Source organism: Salmo salar, chromosome ssa09 (assembly GCF_905237065.1).
Source record: "Salmo salar chromosome ssa09, Ssal_v3.1, whole genome shotgun sequence".
Taxonomy (NCBI): domain Eukaryota; kingdom Metazoa; phylum Chordata; class Actinopteri; order Salmoniformes; family Salmonidae; genus Salmo; species Salmo salar.
Window position 1 is genome coordinate 124,584,926 of NC_059450.1, and position 17,723 is coordinate 124,602,648.

General features: G+C 42.1%; 1 protein-coding gene across 1 annotated transcript; it reads left to right on the top strand.

Moving 5' to 3' along the window:
- The first annotated feature begins 942 nt into the window (after positions 1-942).
- LOC106612541 (A disintegrin and metalloproteinase with thrombospondin motifs 8) lies at positions 943-11,203 on the top strand. The gene is made up of 9 exons (XM_014213774.2): positions 943-2,027; positions 2,635-2,874; positions 3,698-3,830; positions 5,771-5,938; positions 7,037-7,329; positions 7,943-8,129; positions 8,294-8,466; positions 8,597-8,772; positions 8,963-11,203. Exons 1-9 carry the CDS (start codon positions 1,272-1,274, stop codon positions 9,693-9,695), a joined length of 2,859 nt encoding a protein of 952 aa, XP_014069249.1. The 5' UTR covers positions 943-1,271; the 3' UTR covers positions 9,696-11,203.
- The last annotated feature ends 6,520 nt before the right edge of the window (positions 11,204-17,723 follow it).

A 17,723-nucleotide genomic window follows, 5' to 3' on the forward strand; every position in this document is an offset into this window, starting at 1 on the left:
TTGTAATCCAATACTACCACCTTGTGGTTGAAATGTTTACTCAGAACCTTACCTAAAATAACCTACTTTTATATAGCGCTAACATGTGTCATTTTTTGCCAATGCCACTTCGAAGCTAATAAGACCCCCAAGTAATATCAGCGTTCATTGGTTACATTAATATGACATGTTTTGCTCTCTTGTGATGAAGGGCAAAAAGGACACGTGTTAGCGCTGTATAAAAAGTAGGTTAGTTTAGGTAAGGGTAGCCTAGAACGTTAGAACGTTGGACTAGTAACCGCAAGGTTGCAATATCGGAACCCCGAGCTGACAAGGTAAAAATCTGTCGTTCTGCCCCTGAACAAGGCAGTTAACCCAGTGTTCCTAGGCCGTCATTGAAAATAAGAATTTGTTCTTAACTGACTTGCCTAGTTAAGAAAGGTAAAACAAAAAATATTTAGATAAGGTACTGTGGAAGCTTTTCATCCACAAGGTGGTAGTATTGGATGACAAAATAATGAGATTCCCTTTACGCGGGGGAATGACCAGAGATGCGCAAGATAAGAGTCTTATCTCTTAAACATAATTCTCTAATGTGTTCCATGACATCTCTTTATCATTGATTTATTCGACTGATGAGGACCATGGTCGTGGTGGGTATGCTATAGCCTACTTATGGGAGTCGCTTGGGGGCCACTGCACTGGCAGTCACTCAAAGTTTAAAATAACTGACCGAGCCCTTATATTATAATATGGGTATCCAGGTTGCAGCGTCCTGTACTGTAGGTCTATGCCGAGTTAATGTTAGTTACAGGGTTGTCAAACTGCAGCTATTTCAGAAGGGGGGAGTGTCGGTCTCTTCTCATTGGATCCGTTTTATCCAAGAGTTTCTCATGAGGTACGAGTGGGAGGAGAATTTGAGGCAACGAGTGGTATACAAGAAAGTATAAATACCTCCGCTACTCCTAGTATTCAGTGGTGCTGCCGAGTGGTAGAACAGTATTTTAGCTCCGCTATAATAGCATGAAGATCACACAATTAAACTAAAAATATCAAACATTATCGACACAGACTGACTATACAGCAGTGGGTTTTTGTCACATTATACTGATGAAAAAATATTTTTGTTGTGAGGTCCCTAAGACAAAAAAATAGTTAAGTGACTCGAGATTTTCTACCGACTACAGACATTATCAATTGACGTGTACAGCTGCGTATGGGCTTGGTCCGGAATTTTGGTTGAAAGGTTGTTTTTGTTTTAAACATTTTTTGTGCAATTTCCATTGCAGAATATGTGTTCAAATAGGTGTTTCGTTTTACTAGTCCTGTGCGTAATCGACAAATCACTTTCTAAATTGTTTGATTCTGAGGAAATTGTACCTGTCAGGTTAAATGGAAGAAGCAGTGGTCGTTTTTGGAAACGAAGTGAAGAACAGCCGAGATTTAGACTCAGTGCCTTTGGCCGAGATTTCACTTTGAATTTAAGCCCGGATAACAGTTTCTTATCTACTACAATGACAATTCAACGCATCAAAGCAAACGATCTCCACACTTTACGCAGCGCCTCAGGTGCCCATGGCAGACAAACTTCTGAGACTGAACCGGACTTTCATAACTTGATAAACAAGACTGAGGAGACGGAAAGAGATTTGAGGAGCTGTTTTTACTCGGGGACTGTGGACTCCAACCAAGATTCTGTTGTTGCGGTCAGTCTCTGTTATGGCATCCTTGGATCGTTTGTTACAGACGGGGATGAGTATTTCATTGAGCCCAAAGTGCTCGGCTCAGGGAGAAGGGAGAGGTCCACTGAACAGTTACATTTTATCAAAAGGACGACACCCACAGAAGCACCACATGACACTCAAACTGTATTTGGTCAACTGAGTGAGAAGAGTCGTGTAAAAGCTGACAAGGACAGTTTTATTCATGGGGAAAAAGATCCTGAGAGACAATTACGAGGGAAACGCTTTGTATCAGCACCACGATTTATTGAGACGCTGGTGGTTGCAGACGCGTCCATGACACATTTCTATGGAGATGAGATAAAGGTAGGATATATTCGATTAATATAGCCTATGTTGACACATTTATTTTATTGCATTTAATCCAACCCCCAATGCGAAAACACCCACAGCCAAAATGTTTTATGGAAAAACTCATTTCTGTTTCAATTGAAAATAATTATAGCCTATATTTTGGGTGCAGAAACAATGTTTTTGATCTGTACTGTCATGCCAGACTATGCTCTCCACACTTGCTGATTAGCTGATCTGCATGACGTAAACTAAGTTGGAGTAATGAGATCATTTTAAAAGGAAGAGTGCATAGAGAGTAATGACGGGACTGGGAAACCTCTGATAAGGTCAGGCGGGAGAATTATGCTTTGGCAGTAATTTCGTTCCACATTCATTATGACTTAGCTACTAAATCATCACCATTAAACAATGTTGGGGTCATGCAAGTGATAAAGAGAATGAGCATTAGACATTTTTAAAGATACTTCCTATTTTTTTTTTAAACGGGGGGAAAACATATGTGTGTGTTTACTTCGTTATTTCACTCACTTAGTTTTTTCCCTCCAGTTTTAGCCTAAATCATCACCACCAGTGTTGCCTTGTAAACCTCCCTAATGCCGGTTGTCCTCCCTTGCTCCAGCATTATATCCTGACCTTGGTCTCTATGGCAGCCCAGCTTTACAAACATCCCAGTATCAAGAACTCTGTCCACATGGTGGTGGTGAAGATGGTGGTGGTGGAAGACGAGGAGGTTGGACCGTCACTCTCCAATAACGGGGGAGTCGCACTGCGCAATTTCTGTGCCTGGCAACAACAGTTCAACCCGGCCAGCCAGAGGCATCCTGAGCACTACGACACTGCTCTACTTTTCACCCGAGAGGTGAACACTGCCTGCCCCATATGTATACTGTCACACATTACATCAATGTCACAGGATCTCCATAACCCCTTATTCCATAACGATGTTACCATATGGTTTGGAGAGTTAATTAAATAATGTAAGCAAACAGTGATATATTTGATTATGTATCCTCTAATGAAATACAATTGGCTGAATCAGATCGGATGAGCTTCAAAACATATAGGGCAGAATGCTCTCCTATGAGCTATTTTTAGAATTGCTACAAATCAGCCTTGAGTGATGATGACATCCCTAAAACGGCCAGAGTATGGGTGTAATGTTGCTGCCCTGAATTTGACCTGCCGAAGAATGTGTGCCACATGCCTCTCCATAAGAGAAACCCCAAAACTTGAGACTTAAATTGGAAGTAGTTTGCACAAATGCTGCTCCAGTGAGCTATGCTTCTGCAAAACAAGGTGTACACATGCTGAGTTGAATTCAGCATGTCACTCTTGAGTCCAGATGTCCTTTGAATCATGTATGGTTATGTCTTGTGGTTTGGGTCATAGGCCCCAGGAAACATTTATCTCAGTCACAGAAAGCGAGCCTGACATGTGAAGGGAAAATGTTGAGGCATGTCATTGAAATATATATCTAATACCACACCATTCATTTCCCCACATCATAGATCTGCTTCTGTCTGCCAGGAATATTTATTTGCTTCATTTTATGGTGGAAACATTGACAAACAATTTTTTTTTGGCATTAGCTCTCAAGTGAAAAGAGAAAAAAAACAAGCAGGGACAAATAGAAATGCTGTCTAAAGATTCACTGTTTGAAACAGCTGCTGTCTGTCTTCCAGGATATTTGTGGACATCAGAGTTGTGACACCCTAGGGGTTGCTGATGTGGGAACTGCGTGCGATCCAAAAAGGAGTTGCTCTGTCATTGAGGACAATGGACTTCAAGCAGCTTTCACTGCTGCCCATGAACTTGGTATGACTTGTGCATTAAACAATTTTAACTTTCTCAAACTTCTATATTGACCATATATAAAGATACTATAGGTCTACATACATTTGTCCTCTTGTCAAAAAGGGTCTGCTAAATGTACAGAAATATTGTCCACAAATAACTTCATTTGGACAGGAAGGGGCACACCCATGAGCCGAAAGCTTATGCAAAAGTGTGTTAGCTTACAACTAATAACTGTGTGGTTTAATGAGATACGAACTTGATATGAACCATACAGTCAACCCCCAAGACTAAAGTAGATGTAAACTATTAGCAACTTTACTTCCATAGCATACCTTAAATAGTACACTGCTCAAAAAAATAAAGGGAACACTTAAACAACACAATGTAACTCCAAGTCAATCACACTTCTGTGAAATCAAACTGTCCACTTAGGAAGCAACACTGATTGACAATACATTTCACATGCTGTTGTGCAAATGGAATAGACAACAGGTGGAAATTATAGGCAATTAGCAAGACACCCCCAATAAAGGAGTGGTTCTGCAGGTGGGGACCACAGACCACTTCTCAGTTCCTATGCTTCCTGGCTGATGTTTTGGTCACTTTTGAATGCTGGCAGTGCTTTCACTCTAGTGGTAGCATGAGACGGAGTCTACAACCCACACAAGTGGCTCAGGTAGTGCAGCTCATCCAGGATGGCACATCAATGCGAGCTGTGGCAAGAAGGTTTGCTGTGTCTGTCAGCGTAGTGTCCAGAGCATGGAGGCGCTACCAGGAGACAGGCCAGTACATCAGGAGACGTGGAGGAGGCCGTAGGAGGGCAACAACCCAGCAGCAGGACCGCTACCTCCGCCTTTGTGCAAGGAGGAGCAGGAGGAGCACTGCCAGAGCCCTGCAAAATGACCTCCAGCAGGCCACAAATGTGCATGTGTCTGCTCAAACGGTCAGAAACAGACTCCCTGAGGGTGGTATGAGGGCCCGACGTCCACAGGTGGGGGTTGTGCTTACAGCCCAACACCGTGCAGGACGTTTGGCATTTGCCAGAGAACACCAAGATTGGCAAATTCGCCACTGGCGCCCTGTGCTCTTCACAGATGAAAGCAGGTTCACACTGAGCACGTGACAGACGTGACAGAGTCTGGAGACGCCCGTGGAGAACGTTCTGCTGCCTGCAACATCCTCCAGCATGACCGGTTTGGCGGTGGGTCAGTCATGGTGTGGGGTGGCATTTCTTTGGGGGCCGCACAGCCCTCCATGTGCTCGCCAGAGGTAGCCTGACTGCCATTAGGTACCGAGATGAGATCCTCAGACCCCTTGTGAGACCATATGCTGGTGCGGTTGGCCCTGGGTTCCTCCTAATGCAAGACAATGCTAGACCTCATGTGGCTGGAGTGTGTCAGCAGTTCCTGCAAGAGGAAGGCATTGATGCTATGGACTGGCCCGCCCGTTCCCCAGACCTGAATCCAATTGAGCACATCTGGGACATCATGTCTCGCTCCATCCACCAACGCCACGTTGCACCACAGACTGTCCAGGAGTTGGCGGATGCTTTCGTCCAGGTCTAGGAGGAGATCCCTCAGGAGACCATCCGCCACCTCATCAGGAGCATGCCCAGGCGTTGTAGGGAGGTCATACAGGCACGTGGAGGCCACACACACTACTGAGCCTCATTTTGACTTGTTTTAAGGACATTACATCAAAGTTGAATCAGCCTGTAGTGTGGTTTTCCACTTTAATTTTGAGTGTGACTCCAAATCCAGACCTCCATGGGTTGATAAATTGGATTTCCATTGATTATTTTTGTGTGATTTTGTTGTCAGCACATTCAACTATGTAAAGAAAAAAGTATTTAATAAAATTATTTCTTTCATTCAGATCTAGGATGTGTTGTTTAAGTGTTCCCTTTATTTTTTTGAGCAGTATATTAATTGAATTTGAATGGTATTGTTCTGCTTTAGGTCACGTGCTGAGTATGCCACACGACGACTCCAAGAATTGCGAGAGGATGTTTGGGAATCTGGGCGGCCATCACATGATGGCCCCTCTGTTCATTCACCTCAACAAGAATTTCCCCTGGTCCCCTTGCAGCGCTCTCTACATCACAGAGTTCTTTGACAACGGACACGGTATGTCATGCTGATAAACAACACTGACAACTCAGATGTAGGCAAAGAAAACATATTTGGTAACACTTTCTATGAGGAAAGTGTTAGTGTTTATTTTTATTAAAAGCTTTTAAATGATTTGATATTACAATAACGTTTTTACAACTATTGTACTTGTTTTATTCTACTGCATGTATATCACAACATATGAATACTGTGTGTTGAGGTCAGTAGGCTGGACCTGAATGAAATCACATAAATTTTTTGAAAACTCAGCAGTTGCTGGTAGATACATTTTTTAAAAAGCCTTCTAGGTCTGTTTTTACTAGAGCCTTCTAGTTTAAACCACTATGTTATGAGGGCCCAGTTTTTACTTCTGTATTTTCTTTTATAATATCTACCCTCTTAAAGAAATGATGGCCTCTGACAACGACAATAAATACTTCCAGGAGAAGTTACTTATTGTAAGCCATTCCAAAGGCTCATAATGCTTATAACAAGTTATAAAGCATTATACCTGCAGGCTTCACACGTGTTCACAATGTTAACTCCACCTGTAGTTTCTCACCGCAGTTTTGCTCTTATGCAAAAGACTCACAAAAATTTGCACTAATAAATCTCAAAATGGAGATAAATTGAAGACATCCTAAGGAAATTACAGATTGGCTGCCAGATTGTTTGTGGTTACTACTTATATCTGAAATTGGGTGTGAATGGCATTGTGTTTGTTATTTGAAGAGATTCATATTATTTTGTAACATTTAATCAAGACCTTTCTTTCCTCTGAGTCATACATACAGAGAAGGTTTCGGTTCTCACGAGCCAAAAGTAACATCTGTTACGAGCAAATAATATGTTCTTTATCAGTTAGTCAGTGATTCCAAAGAGAGTGTATGTGGCTAAGAATGTGGTCCGATCACCAGGTCAAGAACAACATCACACTAAAGCTCATTGAATATTTATCCAAATAAGAGATCATGGGTTTGAGAAGCTTCACCAACTGTCCAGAATGTGATTGTGTGAAGACTCCAACAAAGTCAGCTTCTGTCACTGTCAAGTCTCCACATTTTACAACCTGTTGATTTTTTGAAAACAGAACTCTCGTGTGTTCAATCACAGGCGACTGCCTCTTGGATCCACCGGAGAGCATCTTACCGTTACCCAGTGAACTCCCAGGCACCACATACAGCCTCAACCGCCAGTGTCAGCAGATGTTTGGGGAGGAGTTTGTGCACTGCCCCAACACCTCTGACAGTGATGTCTGCAGCCAGCTGTGGTGCCGGGAGGAGGGCAAGCCCCACTGCACCACCAATAATGGCAGCCTTCACTGGGCGGATGGCACCACGTGCGCCACCAACAGGAGCTGTCTGCACGGTGCATGCATGGCAGCCCACGAGGTCATGCAGCCAAAGGTAAGCCCTAGTTTTTCTCAGAAAAGGGGAGAAAAAGATCTATATTTGGTCTTGTAGTATTGCATTTTGACAAAAACTCTGTCTCAGAATGCCTTGTTAGTTACTATATGTGGATTAATTTCTCTGTGATAGAGTATTTCCTTCCTGCTTTGTAAGGAAGACCGTACTTTTGAGAGTACAAGCTCTGTAGCATGTGTCAATAAACTCGATTTATAAATTGACATGCTGGCAGTTAATATACTTTTTTCTCACCCACTAGTAAAAGCTTGTGAAAACACACCTACATGCACACACACACACACACACACACACACACACACACACACACACACACACACACACACACACACACACACACACACACACACACACACACACACACACACACACACACACACACACTTTAGTCTTGCCAAGTGCGCCACGGGTTCTGCAAGTGGTGACACATAGAACAGGAATGTGGGAGACAGCAGAAGCGTGCCACACTGACGGACAGATTTACCCAAGTCATGGCATGCCAAGAGACGCCTCAGCCTAGACTGTGGTTGGGTTGGACGGCTGATGTTATCATGGCCCTCAGTACTCACTCTGTTTCGTTTTGACTTTACCACAGGTGGTTGTGGATGGCGGCTGGGGTGCTTGGGGACCATGGCAACAGTGCTCTAGGACATGTGGAGGGGGTGTGGAGTTCTCCTACAGGGAGTGCACAGATCCCGTGCCCCAGAACAGCGGCAAGTACTGCGAGGGCCAGAGAGTCCAGTACCAGTCCTGCAACACCCAGATGTGTGAGGAAAATGATGGTGAGCCATATTTTGTCTAGGCATTTGCACTACAGAATTTCCCTTCATTTATATAGTGGTGAGCTATAGTGGTGTTTTTAACCTAGATTTTTCAATAAATGTCTCTGCTTTGATATTAGATTGATGGATAATTATTTTCCCTTTGTCATTTTCTCCAACCTTAGGGAAGAGTTTTAGAGAGGAGCAGTGTGAGAAGTACAACAGCTTCAACTATCTGGACATTCTGGGGAACATGAAGCAATGGATTCCAAAGTACGCTGGTGTGTCGCCCCGGGACAGATGTAAACTCTTCTGCCGGGCCAAAGGCAGCAGTGAATTCAAAGTCTTTGAAGCCAAGGTACGTTCACTAAAAATCATCTGTAGAATGTTGGCCACTGTAAATACATATTTTACAGCTTGCCTTCACTGTTTGGTGGATCACAGTGTTAAGTAAATTAAGACCTTAAGTTTGAATGTGTGGTCCATAGGTTGTCGACGGCACGACATGTGGTCCTGACACTACGTCTGTCTGTGTACAAGGCCAATGTGTCAAGGCGGGCTGTGACCAAGAGATCGGTTCAAACAAGAGGCTTGACAAGTGTGGCTTGTGTGGTGGGAATGGCCTCAGTTGCAGGAAGATCACTGGTTCATACAACAAAGCCACGTGAGTACACCTAAATATTCCAATTGCAATTATGGTAACAAGCATTTATGACCCTAATGTCTTAGCTATTATCGTCTTATAATGATCCAGACTAAATAACAGTCATATTTAGAAAGCATTATTGGTTGATTGTCTTTTGTGCTGCTGATGTGATTACAGCTGTAATGAGACATTTGCTTTTTTCTTTCAGTTATGGATATAGCGACATTGTGACCATTCCTGTCGGGGCTACCAATATTGACATCAAACAGCGCAGCCATAGAAACATCACACACGATGGAAACTACCTGGCGATCAAGCGAGAGAGCGGTGGCTACATATTGAATGGTAACTTCTCTGTGTCCACAGTGGAGCAGGATATTCCTGTTCTCGGGGCTGTGCTGAAGTACAGTGGCTCGTCCACCACCTTGGAGAGAATCCAGAGCTTCAGACAATTGAGGGAGGCTGTCACAATCCAGTTGCTGGCCACTGCTGGGGAGGCATTTCCACCCAAGGTCAAATACACATTCTTTATCCCCAAAGATGTGTCTTTCACTAAATCCAAAGAGAAAAAGGCTTCGTTGCATATGATCCAGGCTTTCGGTGTGCCCCAGTGGCATTTGGGCAAATGGTCAGAGTGCTCCAAGAGTTGCAGCTCCGGGTGGTCCCGACGGAACGTTGAATGCAGAGACAACGCTGGTTTCCATTCCAATACTTGCGATAAGGACCTGAAACCCACAGATATAAGACCCTGTGCTGATCTGCCATGCCCCATTTGGCAAATGGGGCCTTGGTCGTCCTGTTCACGAACTTGTGGCCAGGGGGAACGCCGACGCAGTGTTGTCTGTATAGACTACACCGGCAAGACTGTCGAGTCGGAGAAGTGTGACGCTAACAAGCAACCTGCGCCAGTGTCGGGAGAGTGTGTTTACCAAGAGTGCTAGCGAGGAGACATGAAGACAGAGATAACTTTGGGAGGGGTATTGTAGTGGATTCTTAACCACCCCGACCCGACCGTGCTTTAGAGAAAAGCAGGGAAACCCTAGTTTGGAAATGAAGAGTGCACTAACTAACCCGGACAAGTCATAGGACACTGGCCTGTGACTTGATGTTTTACAACCACTAGAGAAGTTTGAACCAATAGAGATCTAGCTACCTCAGGATGTACATGTGTTGTTTTGTTAAAATAGACAAAGGTACTGTGTGCAAAATATTATTCTCTCCTAAAAGCAATTACTTTGCATAAAACCTACTGACAAACACCATTGCGGTTAAATATACCTCAATTTTCCAGCATATAACCCAGAACTATACAGTCAGAGACTCAGAGCCAATAAATGAACTGGGCTAATAAAGTTGGTCTAAAGGCATACTATTCGTACCATAACATGTGACATTATCATTGCAAGACAACGACTTACAGTGCGTATTATATTTGAGTAAAAAGGGTTTGTGTAAAACATTTGATTAGGTGGACAAGATGGAAAACTTTGTAAAATACCTTGCTTGTGGTTTGCTCTTTTGTTTAATTTCCTTGGGAAAAATAAGTATTTTTCTAAATGTGAGATTGTGTTTACTGCCTGTAAAAAATGTGTCAAACTCTATCTGCTATCTTATTATTGATTAATGATTTGTGGGACTGATATGCTTAAAGATGAATATGTAAGTTCACCCATAATCATTCAAATGATACAGGGGATTAGGTCTGCCATTGACTAATCTCTCGTGGGCAGACTACGTAACATAATCTGATGCAATTACGCAACATTTTAGTTTTTAGTTTTGGGTTTTTGAGATTAGACATTGACAGACATTAAATTGAAGAATATACTTTGTAACAAAAAAGCAACCAGCATAATTAATAGTAAGAATGAACCAGACATTTTAGTGTTCCTAAAAAAAATAACAGAGTTTGAGTGTACACTTTCTTTGTGTAAAATTTAGTTTAGCAGACCATGGTCAGGAATCTGATCTGAGGAAAATCAGTGTAACAGGGGATTTTTTTCTCTGTTCTGTACATTTTATGTAGTGTTTTAAAGGAATTATATGGCTACAGAGAATTGTAAGTACAGCCAAATTCAATATAAACACATGATGTGTGAAATGGTATATTATGGTGCATCAAAAATACTTTGTATAAAGAACAAGTCCTTTGTTTGTAATAATTTCATAGTTGATTTAAAAAATATATATTATTCATAATGGGAAGAGTACTCTATTGTTTGTCAGATGTCTGTATATGTTTGATTTCTCATTCCAGTTTGTATGTCATAAAACAAAAAAGGCAAAATATGATATACCTTCAGTGAAGGACCATACTATATTATTATTGTAGCTTCCTTTTAAAGCTATTTAAAACATGAAATTATAACATTTTCAAATGCTGCTGTCTTTGAGATTTATTTCTACAATAAAATGGAAAAATACATCACATTTTACTATATGCAGTAAACATTGAGTTGTATCTTTTGTTACCCGTTTTGTAAAGTTAAAGACCCACTTTAGCTATGTTTGGCCTACAACGGGTCTGCTTCTCCTTCCACTGCAGTCTTCTGGTTTAAACACAGAGAACAAAAATACAAATATGTGCACACTACACACATTGTTCAATCTTCCTATTAGATGGACATACACATCAGACAATGGAAGTGTGTTTTAAATTATCCTTGGTCCATAATTTCTGTTCTTCTGGTTAGCATTTATGGGCTTATTGTATTACATGCAAATAGTTGATCAGTTAGCTTTTAGAGGTACCGTAGCCTATATGAAAGGAGCTTTTTGACAGCATGATCCTCATCCAAACAAAAGAATTCAGAGGCTATCTTCAGTATCATCCAATTGAATGGTCCAGAACTGTGTGTGCAGACTCTTGACCACAGTATAACAATAACATATTCAGAGATGAACCTGCAGCTGTGCCTGCAGAAATTATAGCTAATTTCTTTGGATACATGACAAATCAAATTCATATTTTTTTCCCATTGTCATTTCCAAACAAAGTCTTTTGGGGCACAGCTCATGGATTCTGCTCATGCATTCTTAGGGCAATTCAACTCGATGCCAGTAGGCTTCCCGCTGGGCACACACTGGTTGAATCAATGTTGTTTCCACGTCATTTCAATGAAATTACATTGAACCAACATGAAATAGATGTTGAATTGACGTTTGTGCCCAGTGGGTTGGCTACATAATATGATAGGCTAAGAAAACGAGTGTTACTAGTGGCATAGACTACAAAACAACCTCGTCAACGGGTTTGGACCTCTTGGTGTTACGGTTAAGGTGTTAGACTGACAGAGATCCGTGTTCAAGTCCCAGTTGGACTATGTGTTATGGGCCTTACACGCAGGGAGCTGCAAACCCTGGCGAAGCCCCCTACAGTTTATGAAAAATCTTGAAAACTCTGGCGGCAACACGGGCGGCGATCGGCAAGTTAAAATATGTGTGGCAGAGAAAAATTACCCAAACAAAGAGGTGTATTGGGTTCTCACTCAAATAGATGTCGCATAAAGCTTACTTCATTATTCAATTATTTTAATTATTTTCACTTCACCAGGGATTCAGTGTGCAGGTATAATTGTATTTTTATTTCATTTTAAAGTTTTGCAGCTCGTGGATTTCTGTGCTCAAGACCACAGAAGAAGACAAATCCAGAAGTAGTTGGTTGTTGTTACCTAGATAACGTTTGACAATCCCGTATGTAATCATCTTCCATCCTTCATCATGCAGTCTTTCATAGCCCTTGTGCTGTATGTTTAACTATCCTTTATGTTTTATGAACACGTTTTATGCTGTTATTTAGCTGTTTATATAACTTTTTACTACATCAAAAAGTATTTGATCCCCTGCTGATATTGAACGTTTGCCCACTGACAAAGAAATGATCAGTCTATAATTTTAATGGTAGGTTTATTTGAACAGTGAGAGACAGAATAACAACAAAAAAATCCAGAAAAATGCATGTCAAAAATGTTATAAATTGATTTGCATTTTAATGAGGGAAATAAGTATTTGACCCCCTCTCAATCAGAAAAAAATTCTGGCTCCCAGGTGTCTTTTATACAGGTAACGAGCTGAGATTAGGAGCACATTCTTAAAGGGAGTGCTCCTAATCTCAGCTTGTTACCTGTATAAAAGACACCTGTCCACAGAAGCAATCAATCAATCAGATTCCAAACTCTCCACCATGGCCAAGACCAAAGAGCTCTCCAAGGATGTCAGGGACAAGATTGTAGACCTACACAAGGCTGGAATGGGCTACAAGACCATCGCCAAGCAGCTTGGTGAGAAGGTGACAACAGTTAGTGCGATTATTCGCAAATGGAAGAAACACAAAAGAACTGTCAATCTCCGCTGTGGAGCTTTGCAGCTCCTTCAGGGTTATCTTTGGTCTCTTTGTTGCCTCTCTGATTAATGCCCTTCTTGCCTGGTCTGTGAGTTTTGGTGGGCGGCCCTCTCTTGGCAGGTTTGTTGTGGTGCCATATTCTTTCCATTTTTTAATAATGGATTTAATGGTGCTCTGTGGGATGTTCAAAGCTTTAGATTTTTTTTTATAACTCAACCCTGATCTGTACTTCTCCACAACTTTGTCCCTGACCTGTTTGGAGAGCTCCTTGGTCTTCATGGTGCCACTTGCTTGGTGGTGCCCCTTGCTTAGTGATGTTGAAAACTCGGGGGGCCTTTCAGAACAGATGTGTATATATACTGAGATCATGTGACAGATCATGTGACACTTAGATTGCACACAGGTGGACTTTATTTAACTAATTATGTGACTTCTGAAGGTAATTGGTTGCACCAGATCTTATTTAGGAGCTTCATAGCAAAGGGGGTGAATACACATGCACGAACCACTTTTCAGTTTTTGAATGTTTTGTAAGTAGTAGTAATTTTTTTCATTTCACTTCACCAATTTGGACTATTTTGTGTATGTCCATTACATGAAATCGAAATAAAAATCTATTTAAATTACAGGTTGTAAATGCAACAAAATAGGAAGAATGCCAAGGGGGTGAATACTTTTGCATGGCACTGTAATATTTTTTATAATTGTATAAACTGCCTTAGTTTTGCTGGACCACAGGAAGAGTAGCTGCTACCTTGGCAGCAGCTAATGGGGATCCATAATAAATACAAATACAAATACAAAGGGATTAATAAAAATGTATAAACATGTAATTAATTTGATAAAATATACAAATGTAAATTAAGTTTATAAGCATATTATTTATGGTTTGATTATGTAACTAAAGTTAGAAACTTGAGGAAATAACATGTACACTAGTCTTGTGGTGACACAGTAGTAAAATAAGACGTCAATAGTACATTTTTATTAGGCAAAAAGTAATAAATGTGTCATTTTTCAATATTAATACAAAAGGGCTTACAGTGGATTCGGAAAGCATTCAGATCCCTTGACTTTTCCACATTTTGTTCCTTTACAGCTTTACTCCAAAATGTATAAAATATTTTTTTCCCTCGTCAATCTACACACAATACCCCATAATGACAAAGCAAAAACAGGTTTTTAGAAATCGAGCAAATGTATAAAGAAAAACAAACTGAAATATCACATTTACGTAAGTATTCAGACCCTTTACTCAGTACTTTGTTGAAGCACCTTTGGCAGCGATTACAGCCTCGAGTCTTCCTGGGCATGACGCTACAAGCTTGGCACACCTGTATTTGGGAAGTTTCTCCCATTCTTCTCTGTAGATCCTCTCAAGCTCTGTCAGGTTAGATGGGAAGCGTTGCTGGACAGCTATTTTCACGTCTCTCCAGAGATGTTCGATCGGGTTCAAGTCAGGGTTCTGGCTGGGCCACTCAAGGACATTCAGAGACTTGTCCTGAAGCCACTATTGCATTGTCTTGGATGTGTGCTTAGGGTCGTTGTCCTGTTGGAAGGTGAACCTTCACCCCAGTCTGAGGTCCTGAACGCTCTGGAGCAGGTTTTCATCAAGGATCTCTCTGTACTTTGCTCTGTTCATCTTTCCCTCGATCCTGAGTAGCCTCCGAGTCCCTGCCGCTGAAAAACATTCCCACATGATGATGCTGCCACCACCATGCTTCACCGTAGGGATGGTATCTGGTTTCCTCCAGACGTGACGCTCGGAATTCAGGCCAAATAGTTGAATCTTGGTTTCATCAAACCAGGGAATCTTGTTTCTCAAGGTCTGAGAGTCCTTAGGTGCCTTTTGGCAAACTCCAAGCAGACTGTTATGTGACTTTTTCTGAGGAGTGGCTTCCGCCTGGCCTCTCTACCATAAAGGCCTGATTGGTGGAGTGCTGCAGAGATGGTTGTCCTTCTGGAAGGTTCTCCCATCTCCACAGAGGAACTCTGGAGCTCTGTCAGAGTGACCATCGGGTTCTTGGTCACCTCCCTGACCAAGGTCCTTCTCCCTCGATTGCTCAGTTTGGCCCGGCGGCCAGCTCTAGAAAGAGTCTTGGTGGTTCCAAACTTCTTCCATTTAAGAATGATGGAGGCTACTGTTCTTGGGGACCTTCAAGGCTGAGGAATTGTTTTGCTCTGACATGCACTGTAAATTGTGGGACCTTATATAGACAGGTGTGTGCCTTTCCAAATCATGTCCTTAGAATAAGGCTGTAACGTAACAAAATGTGGAAAAAGTCAAGGGGTCTGAATACTTTCCAAATACACTGTAGTAGGAAATGAAAAAGGATCAGAAGCAGTTCAGTGGTGATCCGCAGTGGCACAACACTGCACACACAGATAGCAATAGTAATTCAATCGGGATTGAGTAGGAATACAGCAGTAATGTGTAGGCATTGTGTAGTAATTCAATAGAGAATGTGGGTTACACAGTGGTCATTAAGGAATAATTTTGTAGTGATTTGAGTAGGAAATATGTAGTGTTCATCAGTAGTGAAACGTCACAATTTGTCACTCATTACTACTTAAATTACAGGTGTCAAGATTATGGGCATGTGGTAGCAGTGTGTAGGAGGGAGGTTCCTAGGTGTGAGAAGTGTGCATAAGGGCATGAGACAAAGGAATGTGTAGCATTGGGGAAAGTAGGGGTATGTGTTAATTGTAAGGGTGCCCATGGGGCTGGGGATCAGAAATGTCCTGTGGAGAGAGGCAGGTTGAGATTTCCAGGTTTAGAGTAGTGCAGAAGTTGTCAAATGCTGAGGCAGTGAAGAAAGTAGAGGAAGATGGGTCACGGGGGAGGGATCCTGAGAGGAGTGTTGTGAGTAGTAGATATGTACCTGTACAGAGTGCTAGGTGAACAAGTGATATATGTTTCAGTAAGATTGGATTTTATAGCATTTATGGTTATCAACTGTACTGCAGAGATGGAACGTAAGTCGCAGAAAATTGAGGTTGTGGTGGCAGCTGCAGAGAGGTATTTGGGTGTGCGAGACTTGACATCAGAAGAGTTACAGGGTATGTTAAGTTGTGGTGTCCCATCCTTTCAGGTTGTTGGCCTGAGGTAGTACTAAATAGATTTAAATAGTGGTGTAGGGTGGTGTTATTTTTAATTGTGAGTGTAGTGTTAGATGGTAGGGTATTTGTTAATTTAAAAAAATACATATATTTTTTTTTCAAGCAAAGTAAAAGGGAGTTGTACTCCAGTCCAGTAGTTGGCGGTAATGCAACATTTATTGGCTGCCGATGCCGACCTCTGTTAAACATCATCGAATAAGAAGAATGTATTTCAGGAGGCAGCACACAGGAAGTGAAGCAGTAGTACACCACAGGGGAGAGTGATTAGTCCTCTGTTGTTCTCAATCATGATCAATGATGCTTACTCTCCGGTACAGCCGGCTATTGGAAAGTCGTTATTTGCAGATGATGGGGCCTTATGGAGGAGGGGAGGCAATGTGCTATACATAGTCAGGAAGGTACAGGAAGCAATTGATGAGGTAGAGCAGTGGGCATTAATGTGGAGATTCAGGTTCTCTGTAGAGAAAACTCAGACAGTGTTCTTTACCAGGAGGAAGGTGGGAGAGGAGGTATGCTTGAGGTTATATGGGAGAAACTTGGAGAGGGTGGGGGCCTTCAGGTTCCTCGGGGTGTACTTTGACACTAGATTGACCTGGGCAGAACACATTGAGAGAGTGGTGGGAAAGTGTAAGAAGGTACTAAATGTGATGCGCTGTCTGACGGGGAAGGAGTGGGGGGCTGGGCGTTCCTCATTGAGGACCATGTATTTTGCATTGATCTGATCTGTAATAGACTATGGAAGTATACTGTATGGTGTGGCAGCCTGGACATCATTGGAAAGACTAGATGTCATACAGGGTCAAGGATTCAGAATATGTAGTGGGGCCTTTCGGACATCTCCCAGAGGCTGCACTACAGGTGGAGATGGGGGATATGCCATTACAGATTAGGAGACAGCAGCTGGCAATTAATTATTGGGTCAACCTACAGGGACATGGGGTGTCTCATCCTGCAAAAAGGGATTTTACAGGCATGTTGGGAACATGAGCAAAGACAGAACACAAGCATTGGGTGAGTGGGTAATACCCAGGTGAAGGAGACGGGACTGTATGGAAGGGAGTTTAGTCCAATGGTAGCTATTCCTGTAAATCCAGCATGGCTACTCCCGCCTCCAGTAGTTGATCTATAAGTGTTGGAGAGACTACAGAAAGATATGGAGGGTCTTGATCCATCTGATTTGTTTAATAGACGTCTGAACACTGTTTAACAGGATTTTGTGGCCATTTACACAGATGGTTCAAAAGATCCAAGGACAGGATGTACTGGGTCAACATTTGTAGTTCAGGAATGTGGGGTGGAAGTCAGGAAGCATATTACAGATAATCTGGCTGTATAAATGGCAGAGCTGATGGCCATACTGTTGGCTTTGCAGTGGGGGGAGGAAGTCAAGCCAGACAGAGTAGTTATTTGCTCTGATTCATGTGCAGTGTTAATGAGTCTCCAGTCATTTAGGTCACGTAGCAGACAAGACCTGCTTTATGAGGTGCTACAAACCCATGGCAGGATT